The following is a 22,886-nucleotide window of genomic DNA, read 5'->3' as shown; positions in this document are numbered from 1 at the left end:
ATGGACACACACAGGAGTGTTCTGTTTGTCAGCACACACACACATACGTGCACACACTCACAAAAGTTTCTATGGTCACTATCAGTCGTATTTCACCCGTGGGCTCACAGGACAGTTTCTCTCTCTCTCTCTCTCTCTCTCTCTCTCTCTCTCTCTCTCTCTCTCTCTCACACACACACACACACACACACACACACACACACACACACCCCTGCCCATTTCAGACATCCACAGTGGTACACAAGGCACCTACATCTACACCCCACATCCAACTGTTACCCACCCACGGCCACCCCAGCCGGCCCAGCTGCACAGCCCATATACTGTGGACACGGGCCTAACCATGCACAGCCTGCGGGCTGTCTGTTCTGTCTGTCCCAGTCTCAGCAGGAAACAGGGCTTGGTCCAGCTCACAGGGGACTCTCAGGGGACTTGGCAGGTACCACGTGTGCCCACTCCCCTCCCTCGGAGGGGCTGTTTTGGAAGGTCCCCTGCCCTAAGCACATGTCCAGGGGCTTGGACCCTGGCCACTGCAGACAAGGGTCCCCTGTTCCACCCCCAGCTGCGCTGTCAGGGTCCTCTCACTGGGACCTGACCCTTAAGGGAGACCCTGGTTTTTTTGCAGGCGGTCAGCCATGCACGTCCCACAGAGACCACCAAAGGTCCAGGCCTGCCAGGGTGGCTTTTCTCTCCCCACCCCCAGCCCATCCCAGAATGAACCTGTTGCTGTAGCCTCGGGAAGAACAGAGGATCCACGGCCGTCTGCAGACTCGCCTGCTTTTGCAAGGGGCATGCTATTTATGAGCACTTTCTGACAGCCCAGCACATCCCAGCCTGCTGAGGCAGCACCCTGTCCACCCAATTTCATCCAGGCCGTTTCACTCCAATAGCGGGTCCACGGAGGCCCCCAGTGCCTGTCTCCTCAGCCACAGCCTCTGATGACTTCCTGGGGGCAGACGGACCTCACTGGCTTTGTGGGAAGTCCAGCAGCACTGGGCGAGGGGCAGGGTGTGCAGCTCTCCGGTGTCTCCCCACAACCACCAGCTCCCTTTCTTTGGTTTCTTGGGGTCACCATTTCCTATTGGGGTACATGAAACCTTTGGAAAGATTCTAGTTCTCAAAGTGAGGGACCTGAGACACTCTCCATTTTCCATGTGCCATGTGGCCTAAATTTTAAGTCAGATCACCCTAAACATACTCTCCAACTTGGGCACAGATCCACCCACCCGTTTCCATAGGATACTGTCACAGAACTGACTGACTTTCTTCCTGCAGAAGACATTCACGAGTAATAGCTACCATTTACTGAACACCTACTACATGCAAGGCATTGTGTCAGCTTCATAAGCAATGTGTGGAACTCTCACCCAGCCAACTTTAGGGGAGGAATTGTGATTCCATTTTATCCATGGAGAAAGGTTCAGAGAGGTGAACTCATTTACTCAGGATCACACAGCAGACAGAAGGGGCTGGCCTGCTCCACGACCTGGGCGCTTAGCCTCAATAGAAATAAAAGTGACCATCACAGTCAACTTCTTTATGACCAAAGAAAAGGTAGATCCAGGCATTTAAATTTTTTTTAAGAGATAGGATCTTGCTACATTGCCCAGGCTGGACTCAAACTCTTGGGCTCAAGCAATCCTTTCTCCTCAGTGTCCTGAGTAACTGGAACTATAGGCACGTGCCACTGCACCCAGCTTCCAGGAATTTTCTTTTTTCTTTTTTTTTTTCGAGACAGAGTCTCGCTCTGTCACCCTGGCTGGAGTGCAGTGGCGCAATCGCGGCTCACTGCAAGCTCTACCTCCCAGGTTCACACCATTCTCTTGCCTCAGCCTCCCGAGTAGCTGGGACAACAGGTGCCCACCACCACGCCTGGCTAATTTTTTGTATTTTTAGTAGAGATAGGGTTTCACCGTATTAGCCAGGATGGTCTCAATCTCCTGACCTTGTGATCCACCCACCTCAGCCTCCCAAAGTGCTGGGATTACAGGCATGAGCCACCATGCCCAGCTGCTTCCAGGAATTTAAGTGTCTAACAAAGTATAATTTTGCCTGTAATCAATATCTAATAAGTGATTATTTTATGAATAAAATTATACTGGAGCAAAGGAGTGAGTTAACAAGGTTTTCTTTTGTTGTTGTTGGTGTTTGTTTTTGGCTAAAATCCTCGTCAGCATAAAACCCAGTTATAGGCCGGGCGCGGTGGCTCACACCAGTAATCCCAGAACTTTGGGAGGCCGAGGCAGGCGGATCGCGAAGTCAGGAGATCAAGACCATCCTGGCTAACACAGTAAAACCCCGTCTCTACCAAAAATACAAAAAATTAGCCGGGCGTGGTGGGGTGGCGCCTGTAGTCCCAGCTACACGGGAGGCTGAGGCAGGAGAATGGCGTGAATTCGGGAGGCGGAGTTTGCAGTGAGCTGAGATCACACCATTGCACTCCAGCCTGGGTGACAGAGAAAGACTGCATCTCAAAAACAAAAACAAAAACAAAACCAAACAAACCCAGTTACCCTGTACCTCCTAGAGGGAGATGGTGGTGAGATGCTGTGGATGACAGCCGGACTCTGAGTCACACAGATCCGTGTGACCTTGAACGAGTTCCTGAAGGTCTCAGAGCTACTGTCTCCTCACCCATAAATGGAGAACCTTCTCTCTACTTGGGCCATTTTGGGAGGTCATATAAGCAAAGCACTGCGCAGTATCTGTTATTTTTGACTTTTATTCCCAGCATCCTGCCTACTCTGGACAGTCCAAGCCAAGGGGCTACTTCCTGCTGAAGGTGACAGAAAGCAGTTGGTATGGACCCCGAGTTGGGATGTAGTTGCCACCAGCTGGCATAGAAGGAGGAAGGCAGAGGTGGGGATGGCGTGGCTCCCCCTCCCATCACATCTTTCAGGATCTTGCGGACCTACTGCGCGCTCATCACTTTGATGTACCACATCTCCCCAATCCAGACTTTTCAACCTTGACACTACTGCCATTTGGGGTCGGGTCATTCTTTGTGGTGGGGTCGGGGTGGGAGCTGTCCTGTGCATTGTAGGTTGCTGAGCAGCATCCCTGGCCTCTACTCACTTCCTGGAGCATCTTCTCTCCTCCTCGTGATAACCAATAATGCCTCCTGTCATTGCCAGACATGCTCTGGAGGGCACAACCCACCCAGTTGAGAACCACCGCCTTAAACTCTTACCTGCAAATGTCCCAATCACCACTCCCATTGTATAGCTAAGGAGAACCAATGCTTAAAAGCAAATCCCACAGCCAGGAGGTGGCAGAAGGAGGACTCAACCCCTGTCAGTCTGAATGGAAATTTTGCCTTGTTTCCATGGCCTCCAATTCTGCATGGACACCCTCTCCCAGGACCCCAACTCTGTCCTCTTGCTGGCCGGCCCACAGCTCAGCACAGGACAGACTGACTCAGCCAGCCCCAGTCAGGGCCTGCATGCATCGGAGACTCTATTCATTCACACATGGACGCACCGACTTCTCCAATGCAGCTTGCACCAAAGCTTTATTTGCTATTTTCATAGTCTGAATGCAACATCTTTGTACATGCAAAGGTCATCTTGTTTTATTGCAGTTGACCAGATTTCCAACTGCTCTTCTGTGCATATGAAACCTCTTTACAGTTACAAAATATAAAAGCACTTGTAGACGTCCAATACTCTGTGAGGTCTGGTAAGCCCCATTTTTTTTTTACATTAAAAATATAAGGTTTTCTAGATGAATTCTCAGTCCCACGGGTAGAGATTCTTTCTGGGATTGGATAAAGTGCCTCTTGTCTGCCTTCCGTTCAGAACTCCTAGAGCTTGTGAATTCGTAAGGCAATTGCAAGAACACCGCAGGCGGGAAGCTTAACTTTCCTACACAAAGAACTCAAGTTCCTTTTCTATCGCGACTCAAAGATCTGAGGAAGGACCCAGAAGAAAGGTTAGGAAAATATATACTATACTTATGTGTGTGTGTGTCTGTGTGTATATATATGTATTTCCACGCCCTACCCCATCTTACAAAGCGTTTTGAGGATCACGATCATCTGGGAAGTGCATGACTTTAGGATATTGTTGTGATTTAGGAAACAGCACAGTACAAAATTATCTTCCATAACACAATATATTACTTTTGTGACCCCCCTATTTACAGGATCTATAAGGCTATGTGGAATGAGATTATTAAAAAGCTCAAATTCAGCTGGGCATGGTGGCTCATGCCTGTAATCCCAGGACTTTGGGAGGCTGAGGTGGGAGGATCGTTTGAGACCAAGTTAGAGACCAGCTTGGGCAATATAGCAAGATCCTGTTTCTACAAAAAGAAGATTTAAAAAATCAGCTGGGCGTGGTGGTGTGCGCCTGTCATCTGGGCTACTCTGGAGGCAGAGGTGGGAGGATTGCTTGAGCCCAGGAGTTGGAGGCTGCAGTGAGCTATGATTGTGCCACTGTATTCCAGCCTGGCCAACAGAGCAAGACCCTGTCTCAAGAAAAGAAGAAAAAAAGTTCAAATTCCTTAGAAAACAGCATAATTTGTAGCCGGTGTGATGCCAACAGGGATTGTCAAGGAAGTGCCAGTCCAAGTCATGGAAGCTGATGTTATGGCACAGGTAGGAGAGCAACCACTGAAGGAGATTCTGGGAAGGTCAAAGGGGAGGGCGGGCTGAGAGGTGTCGATTTTAAGGGTTAACTTGACAGAAACCTCAGGCCGACTTCCCAGAGCAGAGGGCCTAGCTTTCTGCCCTTCCCCCTGCAGGAGCCAATTTAGTCAAAACAAAGAAAACTCTGGACTGGGGGATGCAAAAGGAGACACAGGCTGGCAAATACCTGGCACATTCGTGCCTACCAGCTTTTTACGTGGCTCTAGACTTCTTGAGCCTGCCCAGAATTCCAACTGGGTGAGTCCTAGCAGCCTCTCAGCACACAGCAAGGGTCCCCTACTCGCTAACGGGACCGAGCCCAAACAGATCCCCTTCTAGATGTGGAGGGGGTCTTACCCTCCAGCCCCATGGAATCAAGATGCCATGGAACTTCGGCTTTTGTGTTTTAACACATGGTGAGGGGGAAGGCACATTCAGAGACCACAGAATGTCTCCCCATCACTTACTCTGGTTTAAATGTCTACACTGGGGAGGGGGGATTTTTACAGTTTGTAATTATGACTAGTTCCAGGAGCCATCTGGGGACATATTATAAAGAAAAATATTAAAGCATAGATCGACAAAGCAGCTATCAGCACCAGGTCGGAGCAGCTGAGGTCTCTTTTAGGAAAATCACGCTAAGGGTCTTTCTAAATCCCTTGCCCAGCCTGTAAAGTTGACAACCACAGGCTCATGCCTATTTCAATTCTGGCTTCTTGGCGATACCCTTAAGTTGGCCTCCCTTCCAGGGAGGCACAAAGGAAAACACAAGTGTCTGAAACCACGTGATTTGGCTCATCCCCCTGGAAAACACCACTATCCGATTGTCCTTTCCCTGAATCCTGAGGCTACCACTCAAAATCCCAACATCCTAAAGACCACGAGGTTTCTCTTTCACCAGAGTGTCTCTGGTGGCATGGAGTAATCCTCCACAATACTGATTTCTGAGGCCTCGTCATGGATTTTCAAAGGCCAAAGGCCTCTGTTTCATTAGGCAAAAGACCATGAAGAAGGGTATCTACTGAAGAGGAAAAAGACACGGGCTTCTCAGAAGACCAGCTGTCAAAATGCTGATGTGCAAAGGGGTGGTGGAGGTGAGGAGGAAGAGAAATGAGGAGGGGTGAGAGATTGTACACATGGAGGATTTTCCATTCTGCATGAGACTCTCATTGAGGATAGCCAAAGTCCCCGGGGAGGAGGGTTGGATGAGGAGTGGATGACTCCATTGCACACGGATTATTAAGGCATGTTAAGTGAGATTAAAAAGAAGACGGATTTCCAAAGGGGTCTCCAAGCAAAGTCTAGAAACTAGCGTACAACACCCCCTTGCTTAGCCTCAAAGACAGCGCACTCCCTTTAGAATAGGGAGAAGTAAATTACCCACTTGCCAGCTATCTGCAAAGGCTCCCAATCATCAGTTACTTCTAACTTCATTGCACTGATCATAAGCAGGGTTCAGAGGTCATGGCGGAGCCCGCATGAAAGAGGGTCATTCTTGACTCACTGTGATTGTCTATCCTGCGGTGCTGGAGGAGACAAGGTTACAGAAAAATAAAAGGAGGTGAGGAAGATCTTCAGGGCTTGCCCTAGTCACTTTCAAGGAGGGTGAACTTTGTATATCCGAATTAATACAGAATTAAATAGATTATTTTTTCAATTAAGGTGTGAGAGATTAGGGAAAAAAATCTCCAGTCAATCACATTTTCAAGTGTGTTTCCTTCCTGTCTGATATCCTTGAGCTGAGACATGACTACTTAAGAATTGAGAGTTTTGCATGAGGAGCATCAATATATGTAAGAGCAGTTCCTTTCCTACTGCTTGAGATGGTACAAAGGGGTCCTTTCCACCTGAAGGAAAGACAGACATCAGCCAAGACAAGAAGTCGGCATCAAAAGACTAGGAATGTGTTTTAGGCCAGATGCAGTAGTTCATGTCTGTAATCCCAGCACTTTGGGAGGCTGAGGGGGGAGAATTGCTTGAGCCCAGAAGTTTGATTTTGAGACCAGCCTGGGCAACATGGTGAGATCCTTGTCTCTACAGAAAAATTAAAAAATTAGCTGGTCATGGTAGCATATACCTGTAGTCCCAGATACCTGAGAGGTTGAGGCAGGAGAATCACTTGAGCCCAGGTGTTAGAGGCTTCAGTGAGCTATGATCGTGCCGCTCCACTCCAACTTGAGCAACAGAGCAAGACCGTGTCTCAGAAAAACAAAACAAAACACAACACTAGGTATTTTTTAAAGGGGATCCTATTGACTTAGAAAGCCATAAGATCTAAATTATTATAAAACAGAAACTGGATCTTTAAAAAAGAATTCAACTGAAGCAGTTGCAGGAATTAATCCCCAAATAGCCACAGATGACTAGATGACTAATTCAGGGAATGACGAGAAAACAAACTATCATCAAGCAGGGCCAAACGCCCAAACCCAGATGCATGAGGCTCCCAGGTGTAAAAGGCTGGGTGGTGGCATGGTCCGGCAATTGCTCTTCAGTAACCAAAGCTCATTGAACAGGACACAAGGTGGGCTCCTGCCTCACAGCCCTGCAGTTGCTGTCCCTGGTGCTGAACGACAACCGCCTCACCAGGGCCTAGGTGTTTGTCCTGACCTAGAGAAACAGAGGATTTCTATCCATGCCCATCCACCCATTAAGAGAGAGAAGAGGGGTAAAGGGAGATGAAGGAGGAAGCTGAGATGGAGACACAAATGAACTCCTGAGAGGTAGCCAGGGAAAAGGGAAGCATGTTTTGACAGCATTTGCAAATAATGGATTCATCGAGAAAGACTTTCACCTCTTAGGAAACTGTGGGGAGGGAGTAGAGGGCACACATGCCCCCCACTTCCATATCTAGCCAGAGTGCTGTGCATGGATCTACTAGGAAACTCCACCCCATGCCAAGGCTCTCTATGAATTGCCCAAGCATCTCATGATGGGGATCTCCCAGGCAAGGTTGGCACATAGACTATGGCAAGTCCAGGCATAGCAGGTAGCCAGCCAAGCACATCTGGGGTATCTGCTAGAGCCTTAGGACTCAGAAGTGGAAGAGTCTGGTGTTGGGCATTTCCAAAAACAAAGACAAGGTAGAGAGTGTCTGGAGCCCCTAGAGGTCTTGGGGATTCCCCGGAATGAGCTGATCGCTAGCAAGAAAAAAAGGAGGCAGGGCCAGCTTTATGATTTGTCACCTAGCACCCAGCATTTCTGTCCAGAGTCCTTGGCTGGGGAGCTCCCCTCCAGAGAAGGGCTTTCAGCAAGACCCACATTTGGACCGAAACAAGCACTTGGTCAGGTGGAGTTCGATGAGGGAAAATGAGGTGAGCAAAAGAAAAAGTACCCTTCATTCATGCATCTGCTCTGAGGCCAGTTTGGAACAACTCCTCCATGCCAGCAGCCCAGGTCATGTTCAAAGAAGACTCTGGAGAAAAAGATTCCTAGGGCGGGTCTGATGATTCAGTGGCAAAGGCACCACCACTTGGGCTGCAGTTTATGAACCCTTAAGGCCAAGGGGCAAAGGTCACCCTACAGAAACCAGAGCTCAAATAAAAAGAAGCCAGGGAAATATATACAAGAGTGACAATTATAACTTCTAAACAGCTTGGATAGGGATAAGATAACCTGAGGTGACTGGATACTTCAGAACAAATTATTCACACATCTTTCCTCCTCTCCTTTAACGTAAACACATACATACATATCAAGTTTCAAAGAAAATTAGCTGAATTATTGCTTTATCGCCTTCTAAAGCCAACAAAAATGACATACAGTAACACAGGCCAGTGATGCACACAGCCCCACTAGAAAGAGAAATACACACAATCAGGGAGGATACGTTTAAAAATTGGAACTGCTGATTCCTCGACGGGAAGAAGGAACTCACCAAAAAAAAAAAAATAAAACCCCTCAACTCGGCAGTAATGCCTTGCATCGAGACTACAGCAGGAAATGAACAGTGTGATCTTCCTTGGAAATGTCCTTCCCAAAAAAGACCTGCCCTGGGTCGGCTGAGGAGGTGCTTTCACAAACTCAGGTGTTTTTCAGAACCTGGGGAGGCAATTCCAGCCTCGTGCTGATGTTCTTGGGGCTGATGAAGGTGTCTAAAGTAGGTAGAAATGCACATTTTTACATAAAAAGCAAAACCACCCACGTAGACATTTCTGGGCAGCCTGGCTCCTTTCCCAGCCTGAAGTGCTGCCTGGGGAGATGGGCGAGTGCTCCTGGAGGTTGGGTCTTCCCGTCTGGATCCAGGGAGAGCCTGGCGAGGACGGGGGCACTGGATAGCATTCTCAATCCAACGGGAAGGGCCCAGGCACGTAAGCATTGTGCAGGAAGAAACGGCAGCAGCTCGGCCCCGTCTGCGGGTTCTGACGGTTAAGGCTTCTGTTCAGTAGACGTAGCAGGGTTCCCTGCCTGGAGAGGAAGGGACAGTCCTGGTGTCAGCGGTGGGAACGTTTGGCTCCATTTCTCTCTACCATCAGGCCTTAAAACCTCGCCTGATATTCTCCAATAAAGAGACCCCTAGAAGCCTAAGGTCAGAAAATAGGTTTTTTTTTGTGTCGGGGGGAAAGGGGAGGTGAGGAGGGTGGCAGTCACGGAATACCATGAAACCAACATGAAATTTAGGGTCAGATCAGGATTCCAGTCTCAATTCTGAGCCTCAGTTTCCTCGAAGGGGTTGCTGCTGGAGGCTTAAATGAGATATTACATGTACTGCACCAAACACAAAATAAACACAGGTCCCGATCCCTTATCCAAATCCCTTGAGCATAGTTTTATTTGGGAATTTATAATTTTTAGACTTTCTTATACACACACATGTACATCATACATATATAATCATTACATATGTACATATATGTATATATACACACATGTAACACCAGCATAATCAAGCAGATAATATGCCTGCAGTGTATTATGAACATTCATATAAAGTGGGGAAAAGAGAGTCCAAGTAGAATTATATTCACTCAGGTCAGGTTTCACCACTGCGTTAGGAAAAGCTTTGTTTGCAGAGCTTTCTGGAATTTTGTGGATAAGGGATGGTGCGTCTCTCGTGCTCATCACATCAATGCTGACTTCGATGGTGCATGTACCATCAGGCAGCGCTTGGTCAAGCACCACAGGTGCATTCTCAGTGGGCCCTGAGGACAGCCTGGCGGTGTGGACACTGCTAACCCATTTTACAGATGAGGAAACTGAAGTTAATGATGTTCAGTCATTTGCAACTTACGCCAGGGCCTATCTAATCGTGATTTTTTTTAATGTATATTTTTTCAAATTGATTTTTAACTACATAGGCTGTACATGAAACATTCCCCTCATAAAAACTGTAACCATTTCTGGCCAGGCATGGTGGCTCACGCCTATAATCCCAGCACTTTGGGAGGCCGAGGCGAACGGATCACCTGAGGTCAGGAGTTCGAGACCAGCCTGTCCAACATGGTGAAACTCCATCTCTACAAAAAATATAAAAATCAGCTGGGCATGGTGGCAGGCGCCTGTAATTCCAGCTAATTGGGAAGCTGAGGCAGGAGAATCGCTTGAACCCGGGAGACGGAGGTTGCAGTGAGCTGAGATCCGAGATTGCATCACTGCACTCCAGCCTGGGCGACAAGGGTGGCACTCCATCTCAAAAAAAAAAAAAAAAAAAAAAAAAAGGCCGGGCGCGGTGGCTCAAGCCTGTAATCCCAGCACTTTGGGAGGCTGAGACGGGCAGATCATGAGGTCAGGAGATCGAGACCATCCTGGCTAACACGGTGAAACCCCGTCTCTACTAAAAAATACAAAAAACTAGCCGGGCGAGGTGGCGGGCGCCTGTAGTCCCAGCTACTCGGGAGGCTGAGGCAGGAGAATGGCACAAACCCAGGAGGCGGAGCTTGCAGTGAGCTGAGATCCGGCCACTGCACTCCAGCCTGGGCGAACGAGCGAGACTCCGTCTCAAAAAAAAAAAAAAAGTAACCATTTCTAATTAAGCTAACCTCTGATGTCCCGCCCTTTTGTTTTATTAACAAAAGGTGATGCAACTAGAAGGGCCAGCCAAACACATGAGCCCAGAGCCCCGGTCACCTGCCTCCTGGCCTGGTGCCTTTCACCCACTCCAGGCAGCTCAGCTTTGTTTCCTCCCTAAATGGAAACAGACATCACCATCCTCTGTACAGGAACTCTTGAACACTCCCCACCCCTCACTTCTCCCCTTGCACAGCCTCTTTCCTTGGGTACAACAGCCCCGGTCTCTAAGGCTTGGCCACCCTAACTGAGTTCCCCATTTCTGTGACTGCAGGGTTCTGCCCAGGTTCCCCGGCAGAGCCCCTTCATACCTGGTCAAACTTGGTTCTCATGAAGACTTTGCCTCTTCTTGGATTTCAATTCCTTTAGCCACTGGGGAGAGGGTTCATCCGACCTGAAACCACAAAGCCAGTAAGAGACTAGCTGAAACCAGACTGTGGGCTCCTCGCAGGCAGGACTGAGTGGTACCCGACTGTCTATCCCTGGGCCCAGGTGGGGCTGTGGCAAGCACTCGGAGGTGGCAAAGATGCCCATATTAACAGGACTGATAAGCGAGCAGTAGAAATTAACCAGTGTCCAACAATGGGGAATATTAAATAAATCAGGGGTCCCCAACCCCCTGGGCCACAGACCGATACTGGTCCACGGCCTGTTAGGAACAGGGGCCACACAGCAGGAGGTGAGTGGTGGGAGAGTGAGTGAAGGTCGTCTGTATTCACAGCCTCTCCCCATCACCACATTCCACCTGATCTCCACCTCCTGTCAGATCAGCAGCAGCATTAGATTCTCATAGCAGCATGAACCCTATTGTGAACTGCATATGTGCAGGATCTAGGTTGCGGGCTCCTTATGAGAATCTAATGCCTGATGATCTGTCACTGTCTCCTGTCACCCCCGGATGGTACCGTCTAGTTGCAGGAAAACAAGCTCAGGGTTCTCACTGATTCTACATTACTGCGAACTGTAGAATTACTTCATTATAATAACAATGTAATAATAATAGAAATAAAGTACACAGTGAACGTAATGTGTTTGAATCATTACAAAACCACCCCCTGTACCCCGGTCTGTGGAGAAATTGTCTTCCACAAAACTGGTCCATGGTGCCAGAAAGGTTGGGGACCGCTGAAATAAATCACAGTATATCCATTCTATGAGATAATCTGCAGGTATAAAAATGTATCTTGGTTGGGCACAGTGGCTCACGCCTGTAACTCCAACACTTAGGGAGGCAGAGGCGGGAGGATAGCTTGAGCCCAGGAGTTTGAGATCAGCCTGGGCAACACAGTGAGACCCCATTCTCCACAAAATGCAAACAAACAAACAAAAAATTCATCTTATATAAAATGATTTCCATCCATCCACTTGTCATGCAAAGAGCTATTCATCCTTCCATCTCTCTATCCAGGTAAGTGTCTCTGATGGTTAGTTTTATGCATCAATTTAAACCTAATGTGTACCCAGATATTTGGTCAGACGTTATTCTAGATGTTTATGCAAAGACATTTTTTCTTAGATGAGGTTAACATTTAAATCAGTAGGCACTGAGTAGCGCAGACCACCCTCCGTGATATGAAAGGGCCTCATCTATTCAGTTAAAGGCCTGAATAGAAAAAGACTGGCCTCGCCAGGTGCGGTGGCTCACGCCTGTAATCCCAGCACTTTGGGAGGCCGAGGTGCGCGGATCACGAGGTCAGAAGATCGAGACCATCCTGGCTAACAGGGTGAAACCCTGTCTCTACTAAAAATACAAAAAAAAAAAATTAGCCGGGCATGGTGGCAGGTGCCTGTAGCCCCAGCTACTTGGGAGGCAGAGGCAGGAGAATGGCGGGAACCTGGGAGGCAGAGCTTGCAGTGAGCCGAGATAGCGCCACTGTACTCCAGCCTGAGCAACAGAGTGAGACTCCGTCTCAAAAGAAAAGAAAAGAAAAGAAGAAGACTGGCCTTCCAGGAAGAAGAGGGAAGCCTTCTGGATTTGGACTCTTCCTTGCACCCCCAGCCTGCTGGTCTACTCCGCAGATTTTGGACTTGCCTTCCTCCACAATCACATGAGCCAATTCCTTAAAACCAATCTCTATACATACATACAAGCGTCTACACGTGCATGCATATATATGTACATGTATATACAGCTGACCCTTGAACAACACAGTTTGAACTGTGTGGGTCCACTTGGATTTTCTTCTGCCTCTGCCACTGCTGAGGCAGCAAGACCAATCCCTCTTCTTCCGCCTCCCCCTCAGCCTGCTCAATGGGAAAACAATGAGGAGGAAGGATGAAGACCTTTATGATGATCCACTTCCACTTAATGAACAGGAAATACATCTTCTCTTCCTTATATGTTCTTAATAACATCTTTTCTCTAGCTTACTTTATTGTAAGAATATATAAAATATAACATACAAAATATATGTGGTTATGGGTGAGGCTTCTGGTCAACACTAGGTTATTAGTAGTTAGGTTTTAGAAAGTTAAAAGCTACATGCAGATTTTTGACTAGGTAGGAGGTCAGTACCCCTAATCTCTGCCTTGTTCAGGGGTCAACTGTATTATTTACACACACACACACAAACACATACACACGCACACGACTGGCTCTGTTTCTCCAGAGAACTCTGAACAATACAATGCCCATAAGACAAACAGAGATGCGTTTTGTTTATCGAATGTCAATCGTTTTGGGGAGGTGAGATTTGTTTAAGCTTTTTTTTTTTTTTTTTTGATGGAGTCTTGCTCTGTCACCCAGGCTGGAGTGCAGTGGCGCGATCTCGGCTCACTGCAAGCTCTGCCTCCCGGGTTCACGCCATTCTCCTGCCTCAGCCTCCCGAGTAGCTGGGACTACAGGCACCTGCCACCACGCCCGGCTAATTTTTTGTATTTTTAGTAGAGATGGGGTTTCACTGTGTTAGGCAGGATGGTCTCGATCTCCTGACATTGTGATCTGCCTGACTCGGCCTCCCACAGTGCTGGGATTACAGGTGTGAGCCACCGCGCCCGGCCTGTTTAAACATTTTAAAATGGAAGAACACATACAGAAAGGTACTCAAATCAAAATGTGCATAGCTCAATGAATTTTCTCAAAGTGAATACATTTGAGTAGCCACCATCTACATGGTACTATTTTTGAGTTTTATTTATTTATTTTTTTACCTTCTTCTTAGCAGTTTTCTGTTTTCTCAGAATTTCTTATAATTAGAACACATCATTTTAATAAAAAACAATAAAGTCAGGCCAGGCACGGTAGCTCATGCCTGTAATCCTAGCACTTTGGGAGGCAGAGGATCGCCCAGGAATTCGAGACCGGCCTGGGCAACATGGCGAAATCCTGTCTCTACAAAAAAATACAAAAATTAGCCAGGCGTGGTGGCAAACAACTATGGTCCCAGCCACTCATGAAGGCTGGGGCAGGGGATTCACCTGAGGCTGGAGAGGTGGAGGCTATAATCACGCCACTGCACTCCAGCCTGGGCAACAGAGTGAGACCCTCTCTCAAAAACAAAAAATAAAACAAAACAAAAAACAATAAAGTCATCATTGTTTAAAACTTTATTCAAGAAAAAAAAATCACGTTTATGAAGATTGTAAGCAGGCTCGGGAAAATATTCATATAGAACACGGAGCAGGGGAATCAAACTCTAAAAACGTTGTGCTCTCAGCTATGTTACAAAGAAAAAGAAAATGGAAGGAGAGATGCCCAGGTATCAACAGTAGTGGTCTTTGCACGGTGGGATCGTGGATGATTTTCTTTTCCCCTTTGTTATTATTTTCATATTTTCTACAGTGAAGATGTACTGCTTTTATAATCAAACACACATGCACACAGGACGTGACTGATTCTGTTCTCAGAGAAAGCTCCTGAGACCCATGGCCCTGGAGGGGTCAGAAAAGATGCTGGCCTGGTTGGCGGTACGGTCGGGGTCTGCACCTAAGGGGACGAGAGATGAGGTGGCTCTGGAGTCTAGGGGCAGGCCTTTAACTGCTATGCCTGCCAGTCTAGGAATGAGGAATAAGAGGGCCCCCTGGGCAGATGAGGGTCTAGGGTACTCTAGACCTCAGCCAAGCTTTGCCTAATAGTGGAGACACAAGCCCAGGCCTCCAGAGATGCCTCTGAGACCCTGGTCTGGGGGTTCCTCCAGCCACAGAGAAATGCTAGAGCCCTCCACAGACTTTGGAGCCGGAATTCTGGCATTACCAGAGCAGGGAGGCACTGTCTCAGCTATGGCCCTGTCTCTCTCTAATGTCTCGCCTTCAGGTTCCCACAGCCCACTCCGTGCTATGTATTGTGCACTGCCTGAGGCTCCCAGGTCCATCTGGCTTCCAGGCCTTTGCATGTGCAGCGGCTCTAGCCTGGGATCCCCTCTCACTGCCCTTGGTCCAGCTAAGACCCAATTGTCCACCATGATTCAGTTCAAGTATCTCCTGCTCTTGGAAGCTTCTTTTTTTTTTTTTATTAGAGAGGCAGGGATTCACTGCATTGCCCAGACTGGAGTGCAGTGGCACAATCATAGCCTCCATCTCCTGGGCTCAAGGGATCCTCCCACTTCAGCCTCTGGAGTAGCTGGGACCACAGGCATGTGCCACCACAGCCAGCTAATTGTTTTTCTTTTCTTTATTTCTTTTTTTATTTTTCGAGACAAGGTCTCATTCTGTGGTCCAGGCTGGAGTGCAATGGTGCAATCATAGCTCACTACCGCCTCCAACTCCTGGCCTCAAGAGATCCTCTCACCTCTGCCTTCCAAAGTGCTGGGATTATAGACGTGAGCCACTGCACCGAGCTGGAAGTCTTTTTGCCGCCCATCCTCAAGTGTGCATGACGAGCCCTTCCTCTGCCTCCCTCCATCACAGGGGTCAGAGAAAGGGCCAGAGAGTAAATATTCCTGACTCTGTGGGCCGTGGGGTGTCTGCGCTACTTCTTAACTCTGCAGCGGTAGCACTAAAGCAGTTATAGACAGTACAAAAATGAATGCATGTGGCTGTGTTCCAACAAAGCTTACTTACAAAAACAGATGGGGGCTGGATTTGGCCTGTGGGCCATAGCTTACCCACCCTCGTTCTGATCCAGCCAGCACTTACTATCATTACAACTCTAGCATCAGGAACAATCCCTAACTTTCATGGGTTACCAGTGCTCATAAGATTTCCACTCTGCCTCACTGAGTACTTCTACATCCCAGGGCTCAGGCAAAGGGCTTTAGACACACTCTTGTTTCATCCTCATGACCATCCCCGGAAGGTTAGGAGGTTAGAAAACTCATTTTACAGATGAAGAAACTGAGGTTCAGGAGGTCAAGTGCCTTTTCCCAGGTCACACAGCTCTTAAGCAGCAAAGCTGGAGTTAAACCCTGGCTGTGTGACCTTCGATCCCCTGTTCTTAACTTCCACCTCCAGATGCTGAAACACCCCAGTCTGAGAGCCTCTTGGGGGGCAGAAGCTGCTTCGTGCTCATTTCTACACAGAGCAGGCCAAGCCCAGGATCGGGACAGCTGTTTCACGAAGGGAGTGAAACTGATCTCATTCAACCTGGCCGTGCCCTTTGATCCACCTTCCCAGGTCCCCCAGATCGCTGAAGATAAAGATACTTCCCCGAAGGGTAAGAGGAGGGAGAATGCCTCAGTTTCCCCGTCGGTCTGGAGAGGGCTAAACGAGAGCAGTAGTTCTCCAACAATGGTGCCCTGGCGTTCTGTGCAGGAGTTGGCAGGGGCAGGGGAAGAGGAGAGGCCAGCTGGCCTCATTCCTGGCCTCCTTCCCCGGCCTCTGATGTCCTTTTGAGGTATGAGAGTGTTGAGAGTTCACATGAACAACGCTTCTGCTGCTGGAGAAAATTAAAAAGTGGAAACTCCCTTCTATTGAGCTCTAAAACCTATGCGAGCACCTCTCCAGAAGTACAGCCTGAGCTTGGGAAGAGAGGGACCCCCATGCCCCAAGACCCCTCACCTCTCGTCCTTGTCCATGCTGGAAGGCAGCACGCGACTGCCCAGCACCCCAGGCTGGAAGGGGGACTTGGGGCTCTTGGGCTGGGGTGCCCAGCTGGGGGACTCGCCGGGACTGTCCACCTCTGGCCTCTTGTGCAGCTGAGCCTGGGGAGAGAAGAGTGCTGAGTCTGTAAACCGCCCTTTGTCTGGGGAAGGGCCCCCTCCCATGGCAACCTCAGGTACGATAAGCCTTCTGCAAACACTCAGGGCCCCCTGAGTTGGAATAAAGCCAGACAGGAAACGTGGGGGCTGAGAAAAGTCAGATGTCAGTCTGGCATTCCAAGCAGCCACCCTCGACCCTCAAGATGGAATCACCACCCAAACCCACAGAATCACATTCTCTTTCGCTGAAAAGCCACCATCTGTAGTGTGCTCAGCGCACGGCATGCCACCCTGACAACCCTACATGGAGAGAGCAGCTCCCTCCATCCAACAGCTGCAGCTTAACTTGAAAATGAAGTTGTTGACAGTCCATTAGAGTCCCGTAAGAAAACCATAGGGCAAATATCCACCCATTGTTGGAGGGCATGGTGGGGATAGAATACAAGGGTATGCGAAAAATTCCCTTGCGGGACCTGAGGTGTGAGTGGTGGCAGGTGGCTTCTCCCTCAGGCAGTGCTGGGTCAGCCCCCGGAAACAGCAGTCATCACCCTTGTCCACTGATGGCTTCTGTGCACTGATCACCCATCATTTGGGCTCTACCAGGCTCAAGTAATATGACACATGTGAGTTCGCTCCATGTATGTAAGATTCTTTCAGGCTTTCCTCCATTTTACAGGGCGAGAGAGCCCAAAGGTCAATCCCAAAGTCACCCAGCTTTTATGAACTGGGATTCACACCAGGTCTGCCTGCAGCCCAACTCCAGGGTTCTTTTCAGAACAAGCCCTGCAATCTCCCCTGGTTGTTTCTTTTTTGAAACAGAGTCTCGCCCTGTCACCCAGGCTGGAGAGCAGTGGCGCAATCTCAGCTCACTGCAAGCTCCGCCTCCCGGGTTCACACCATTCTCCTGCCTCAGCCTCCTGAGTAGCTGGGACTACAGGCACCCGCCACCACGCCCAGCTAATTTTTTGTATTTTTAGTAGAGACAGAGGTTTCACCGTGTTAGCCAGGATGATCTTGATCTCCTGACCTCGTGATCCACCCGCCTCAGCCTCCCAAAGTGCTGGGATTACAGGCGTGAGCCACCGCGCCCAGCTGCCCTGGTTGTTAATGATCGCCTAGCACTGCTATGGTAGAGATTAGTTAGTTAACGCAGCTGCTGCCAGGCTCAAGAAGTTTAAGCTAATACTGATGAATGAATGGCCAAAGCCCCGTTTTCACAGAGCACAGTGGACTCCAGCTGTGTTCTGGAATCCCAAGATCTGCCTCAACAATTACTCGGTGCATCCACATGGGAGCCCCAGGGCCTCCGTCTCACCTACACCCAGGGCCTGTGGTTGTCTGTGTCCTACAGCAGGACCATCACTTGAACCCAGGAGGCGGAGGTTGCAGCGAGCTGAGATTGCACCACTGCACTCCAGCCTGGGTGACAGAGCGAGACTCTGTTGAAGAAAGAGGAGAGGGGAGGGGAGGGGGAGAGGAGAGGGGGGGAGGGGAGAGGAGAAGGGAAGGGAGGGAAGGAGAGGAGGAGAGGGGGGGAGGGGAGGGAAGAAGAGAGGGGAGGGGAGGAGAGGAGAAAAGGGGAGGGAAGGGGAGAGGGGAAGAGAGGGGAGGGGGAGGGGAGGGGAGGGGGAGATGGGGGGGGGGGGAGGGGGAGGGGAGGGGAGATGGGAGGGGGGGAGGGGAGGGGGGAGAGGAGGAGGGGAGGGGAGAGGGGGGGAGGGGGAGGGGGGGGGGGGGGGAGGGGGAGGGGAGGGGAGGGGAGGGGAGATGGGAGGGGGAGGGGGAGGGAAAAGAAGAGAAAAGCAAGGAAAGAGAGAAAGAGAAAAGAAGGGAGGGAGGGAGGGAGGGAAGGAAGGAAGGAAGGGAGGGAGGGAGGGAGGGAAGGAGGGAGGGAGGGAGGGAGGGAAAACCTCCAACCTAGTTCTAGTGGCTGACAGATGTTCACACTTCAAGGGCCTGTAAAATCAATTATAGAGACACGCGCACATCCACTACTGACTTTCTATTCTTCGAAGAAATGACAGAAAAGCAAACCTTCCGTCTACTACAGGAGCAACAGTCACGGCGCTCCCACACGGGGATTGTGTGGCCCGCATGGGATACACAGAGTTGAGAAATTCTACCAACAAGTCAGGCTTTTTTGCTTTCATTTCTTCTTCAATAAAAGGGGAGAGAAGAGCTACCTTTTGCAAGGCTGCTGGAGCATAAAGTGAGTTTGCAGGTGCATGATGTCTGGCACAGAACAGGGGGCAAAAGGGCCTCTTTCCTCACCCAAATTAAGTGCCATTTGGTCCCAGGACTGCGAGACACACTTGTGAGAGTTGGAGGTGGGCAGGAGAGAGGATTCCCTCAGCATTGCATAATACAGTTGGGATGCTGGTGCAGTTTGGGAGACTGGGACGTGGTTCCAGCACTGGCTTCCTGTGTCATGTGGAATTGAAATGATCATTTTCTGTGCCTGCCTTCCCCAGCCTTGATTCCTCAAGGGCTTCAGCAGCCTGGGTTTGTTCACTCCTGCTTCCGACACTCAGCACCGGTGAGTGCCACCAATTGGATTATCAGCCCACTTGGCTTAGCTATGACACCAAACACAGCAGCAGGTTTGGGGGTGGAGGAGAGTCAGAAAGCAGAGATTGGCTGGGCGCGGTGGCTCACGCCTGTAATCCCAGCACTTTGGGAGGCCAAAGCGGGCAGATCACGAGGTCAGGAGATCGAGACCATCCTGGCTAACACGGTGAAACCCCGTCTCTACTAAAAAATACAAAAAACTAGCCGGGCGAGGTGGCGGGAGCCTGTAGTCCCAGCTACTCGGGAGGCTGAGGCAGGAGAATGGCGTAAACCTGGGAGGCAGAGCTTGCACTGAGCTGGGATCCGGCCACCGCACTCCAGCCTGGGCAACAGAGCGAGACTCCGTCTCAAAAAAAAAAAAAAAGCAGAGATTAAGCAACACAGGGCCACTGGTGAAATCCAAATGAATTAGTAGTATTGTTAATGGTATTGTACCAAGGCCAATTTCCTAATTTTGCCAATGTGCTATGGTCATGTGAGATACCACCATGTGGGTGAAGCTGGGTGAAGGGTACGGAGAAACTCCCTGGGTTATTTTTGTAACTTCCTTTGAATCTTAAACTATTTCAAAAATGGAAGGAATGAAGGAAGGAGGAAGGAAGGAAGGAAAAAAGGAAGGATAAAAAAGGAAGGAAGGAAGAAAAGAGAAGAGGGAAGAAAGAACGAAAAGGAAGGAAGAAAGGAGGGAGGAAAGAGAGAAGGAGGAAGGAGGAAGGAGGAAGGAAGGAAGGAAGGAAGGAAGGAAGGAAGGAGGAAGGAGGAAGGAAGGAAGGAAGGAAGGAAGGAAGGAAGGAAGGAAGGAAGGAAGGAAGGAAGGAAGGAGGAGGAGGAAGGAAGGAAGGAGGAGGAAGGAAGGAAGGAGGAAGGAGGAAGGAGGAAGGAGGAAGGAAGGAAGGAAGGAAGGAGGAAGGAAGGAAGGAAGGAGGAAGGAAGGAAGGAAGGAAGGAAGGAAGGAAGGAAGGAAGGAGGAAGGAGGAAGGAGGAAGGAAGGAAGGAAGGAAGGAAGGAAGGAAGGAAGGAGGGAAGGAAGGAATCTGTTCTTCATGCTGCTAAGGTTGAGGAGCATGCCCACCAGGTAACTCTTGGTGAGAGGTCTGGTACCTTTAGCACTGCCGGATCCATGCCTGGAAACGCGGGCATCCTCTGAGGATGGCTGACGGGGGTCCTCTCAGCTTTGGGTGGCTTCTCCTCCTCATCTGACTCTTCCTTCCTGGGTGATTTCTCTTCTGTTGCAAAGAAAAGGGCACTGAAGTCATCAGCAGCTGCCTTGTATTGAGGTCCTAAGTGCCAGATAATCTGCACACAGTATCTCATGCAATGCTCACATCAGACCTGCACAGAAGATGCTCTGGCCCATTTTGCAGATAAGGACCACCCAGGTGCCTGCTTTCATGCTCTCTTCTCACAACTCTGCTTCTTGCCAGGAGACACTGACAACAGGCAGAGTAGGTTTTCTTTTGCGGGAGGGCACAGGCAAACCCATCTCCTGAGCCCCTGGCTCACTCCAAGTCCGGGAAATAGAAGGAAATCTTTGGCAGAGGCGGGAAAGTAGAAAGGAATGCTTTCAGCCAACAATGCACTGAGGTTATGCTCTCAGAGGAGAACATGGAGAGCTTCATGTGTCTTGTGGAAAGGCGGCCCCAAGGTGGACCAGGAAGCCACTTTCCTCGACCCTGGCTCCCCTTTCCGGGACTTAACCCCAGCCCCGTGCTTGAGGCTGAGCTGATCACTCAAGCTTTTGGGTGATGGGCTGCCTGGACCCTCTTCCAGGAGTGATATGCGAGGAGTTTCTACTTCCCCGAAACCGGGATGTGGCATGGGCACAGTGAGGATTGGAGGAGGGGGCGGGGATGAACGAGGCAAGACCCGGTGCTCTGGAGCCCTTGGGCTATCCAGGGAACTGAGGTACGCTAAGAAAGCACAGATCCCGCCTTCCCCATCCAGCCCTTGGCCAGCTCCTCAAGGCTGATGGGAGCCAGAGGTGCTTCGCCACATTCCAGCTGGGGGTATTTGTGTGTTTTTGTCCCTACTGTGGTCTTCATTTGCTCCAGGTGGATTAATAGAGCTTGGCTCAGAAAACCAAGGAAGTGTGCACAGAGGTCTCACCTGAGGCATTTACACATTTCCTTTAATAACAGAAATGGGATAGGAGCAGGAGAGAGAACTCTCCAAGCATTTCTTCAAGGTATCTGGTCAGAAGCAATGCCCCTCACTTAGCTCAGAGCCTGGTCTGACATCCTAATGTTTGCCATGGGCAAACCCCAAATGAACTAAGGCACCTACAAGACGTTTTTGAGGACTAAAGGCTGTGTGTCTGGAGAGAGTGGGCAGGTCAGCTGCTCTAGTTTCCATTGCAAGAAGATATTTTGTTTCTTTTTTTTCTTTTTTTTTTTTTTTTTTTTTTTTTTGAGACGGAGCCTAGCTTTGTCGCCAGGTTGGAGTGCAGTGGTGCAATCTCAGCTCACCGCAACCTCCACCTCCCGGGTTCAAGTGATTCTCCTGCCTCAGCCTCCCAAGAATAGCTTGGATTACAGTTGTGCACTGCCATGCCCGGCTAATTTTTGTATTTTTAGTAGAGACGGGGTTTCACCATGTTGGCCAGAATGGTCTCAGTCTCCTAACCTCATGATCTGCCCACTTCAGCCTCCCAAAGTGCTGGGATTACAGGCGTGAGCCACCGCGCCCGGCCTGTTTCTTCTTAAAAGTCTTTCATGGCTCTCCATCTACAGATGAAATCTAACTCCTTAGCAAAGCATCAGGGATCTCCATGATCTGGCCTCTGCCTACCTTTCCAGCATATCCTGCTATTCCCAGCTTGAGCAACACGAAACTCCTTAGAGATGCTGCTGCCACACACACAGAACGTTCTTTCTACATCTCTGTCCCTTTGATCCTGTTGATACTTCTGCCTGGAATAACTTTCCCTAACTCATTATTACCCATTCTTCAAGATTCAGCTCAGGTTTTGATACGGTAAGTAGCCAAAGCAGTCCTTAGAAGAAAATGTATAGCCTTAAATGATGCGTTAGAAAACAGAAAAAAAGACTGATAATATATGAACAGATCTTTCAACTCAGGAATATAGAAAAAAGACCAGCGAGCAAACCTAAAGAGAATACAGGAGTGAATTTAATCAAAATAAAAGCAGAAAATAGTAAAACCTTATTAAGCTATGTCTCTGTCTCGTAACTCAAAGAGCCTCAATTAATATGCTAACCTTCAAAACACCGTTTTACCTAGTTTCTGATAAGTTCTGCATAACAAGAAATCAGTTTCCTATGTAATTGTGTTCTAATGATCTACAGCCTTCCAAGTCAGGAATTTTTTCGTAGGGCTTAGTCTAAATCCTTCCTGCTGTTCAATGTGCTGTCTGAGAAGGAGAGAAGGCATGGCGTACCCGTTGAGTCTTTGAACATCCACGTGTTGTCAGTCTCATCCTCCAAAGGCGATCTGCTCTCGGACTCACTGAATCGGCTGCGCCGGAGGGAGTGGGAGATGGGGGCCCGGCGGCGGCTTCTCTTGCTGAGCTGCACCCGGGTCTTCAGGGCACTTGAGTCGAGGACTGAGGTTTGCTTTGGGAGCAGCAGGGAGGAAGAGGAAAAAAAGCAAGG

General features: G+C 49.3%; 1 protein-coding gene across 4 annotated transcripts in view; it reads right to left on the bottom strand.

The window, feature by feature from the left end:
- Positions 1-3,492: 3,492 nt before the first annotated feature.
- Positions 3,493-22,886, bottom strand: part of KIAA1671 (KIAA1671 ortholog) — a 254,841-nt gene continuing 235,447 nt past the window's right edge. For all 4 annotated transcript variants that reach the window (XM_050745892.1, XM_050745891.1, XM_050745894.1 and 1 more), the window contains 5 exons: positions 22,673-22,847; positions 20,377-20,501; positions 16,568-16,710; positions 10,945-11,027; positions 3,493-9,034 (listed from right to left, as the gene is read on the bottom strand). In XM_050745892.1, the coding sequence (XP_050601849.1) occupies positions 10,949-11,027; positions 16,568-16,710; positions 20,377-20,501; positions 22,673-22,847 (522 nt within the window). In that variant the 3' untranslated portion in view covers positions 3,493-9,034; positions 10,945-10,948. The remainder of the gene's footprint in view (positions 9,035-10,944; positions 11,028-16,567; positions 16,711-20,376; positions 20,502-22,672; positions 22,848-22,886) is intronic.

The sequence above is a fragment of the Macaca thibetana genome, chromosome 10, assembly GCF_024542745.1.
Source record: "Macaca thibetana thibetana isolate TM-01 chromosome 10, ASM2454274v1, whole genome shotgun sequence".
NCBI lineage: Eukaryota > Metazoa > Chordata > Mammalia > Primates > Cercopithecidae > Macaca > Macaca thibetana.
Note: the sequence above shows the minus strand (reverse complement) of the source record. Positions and strands in the feature narration are given on the sequence as shown.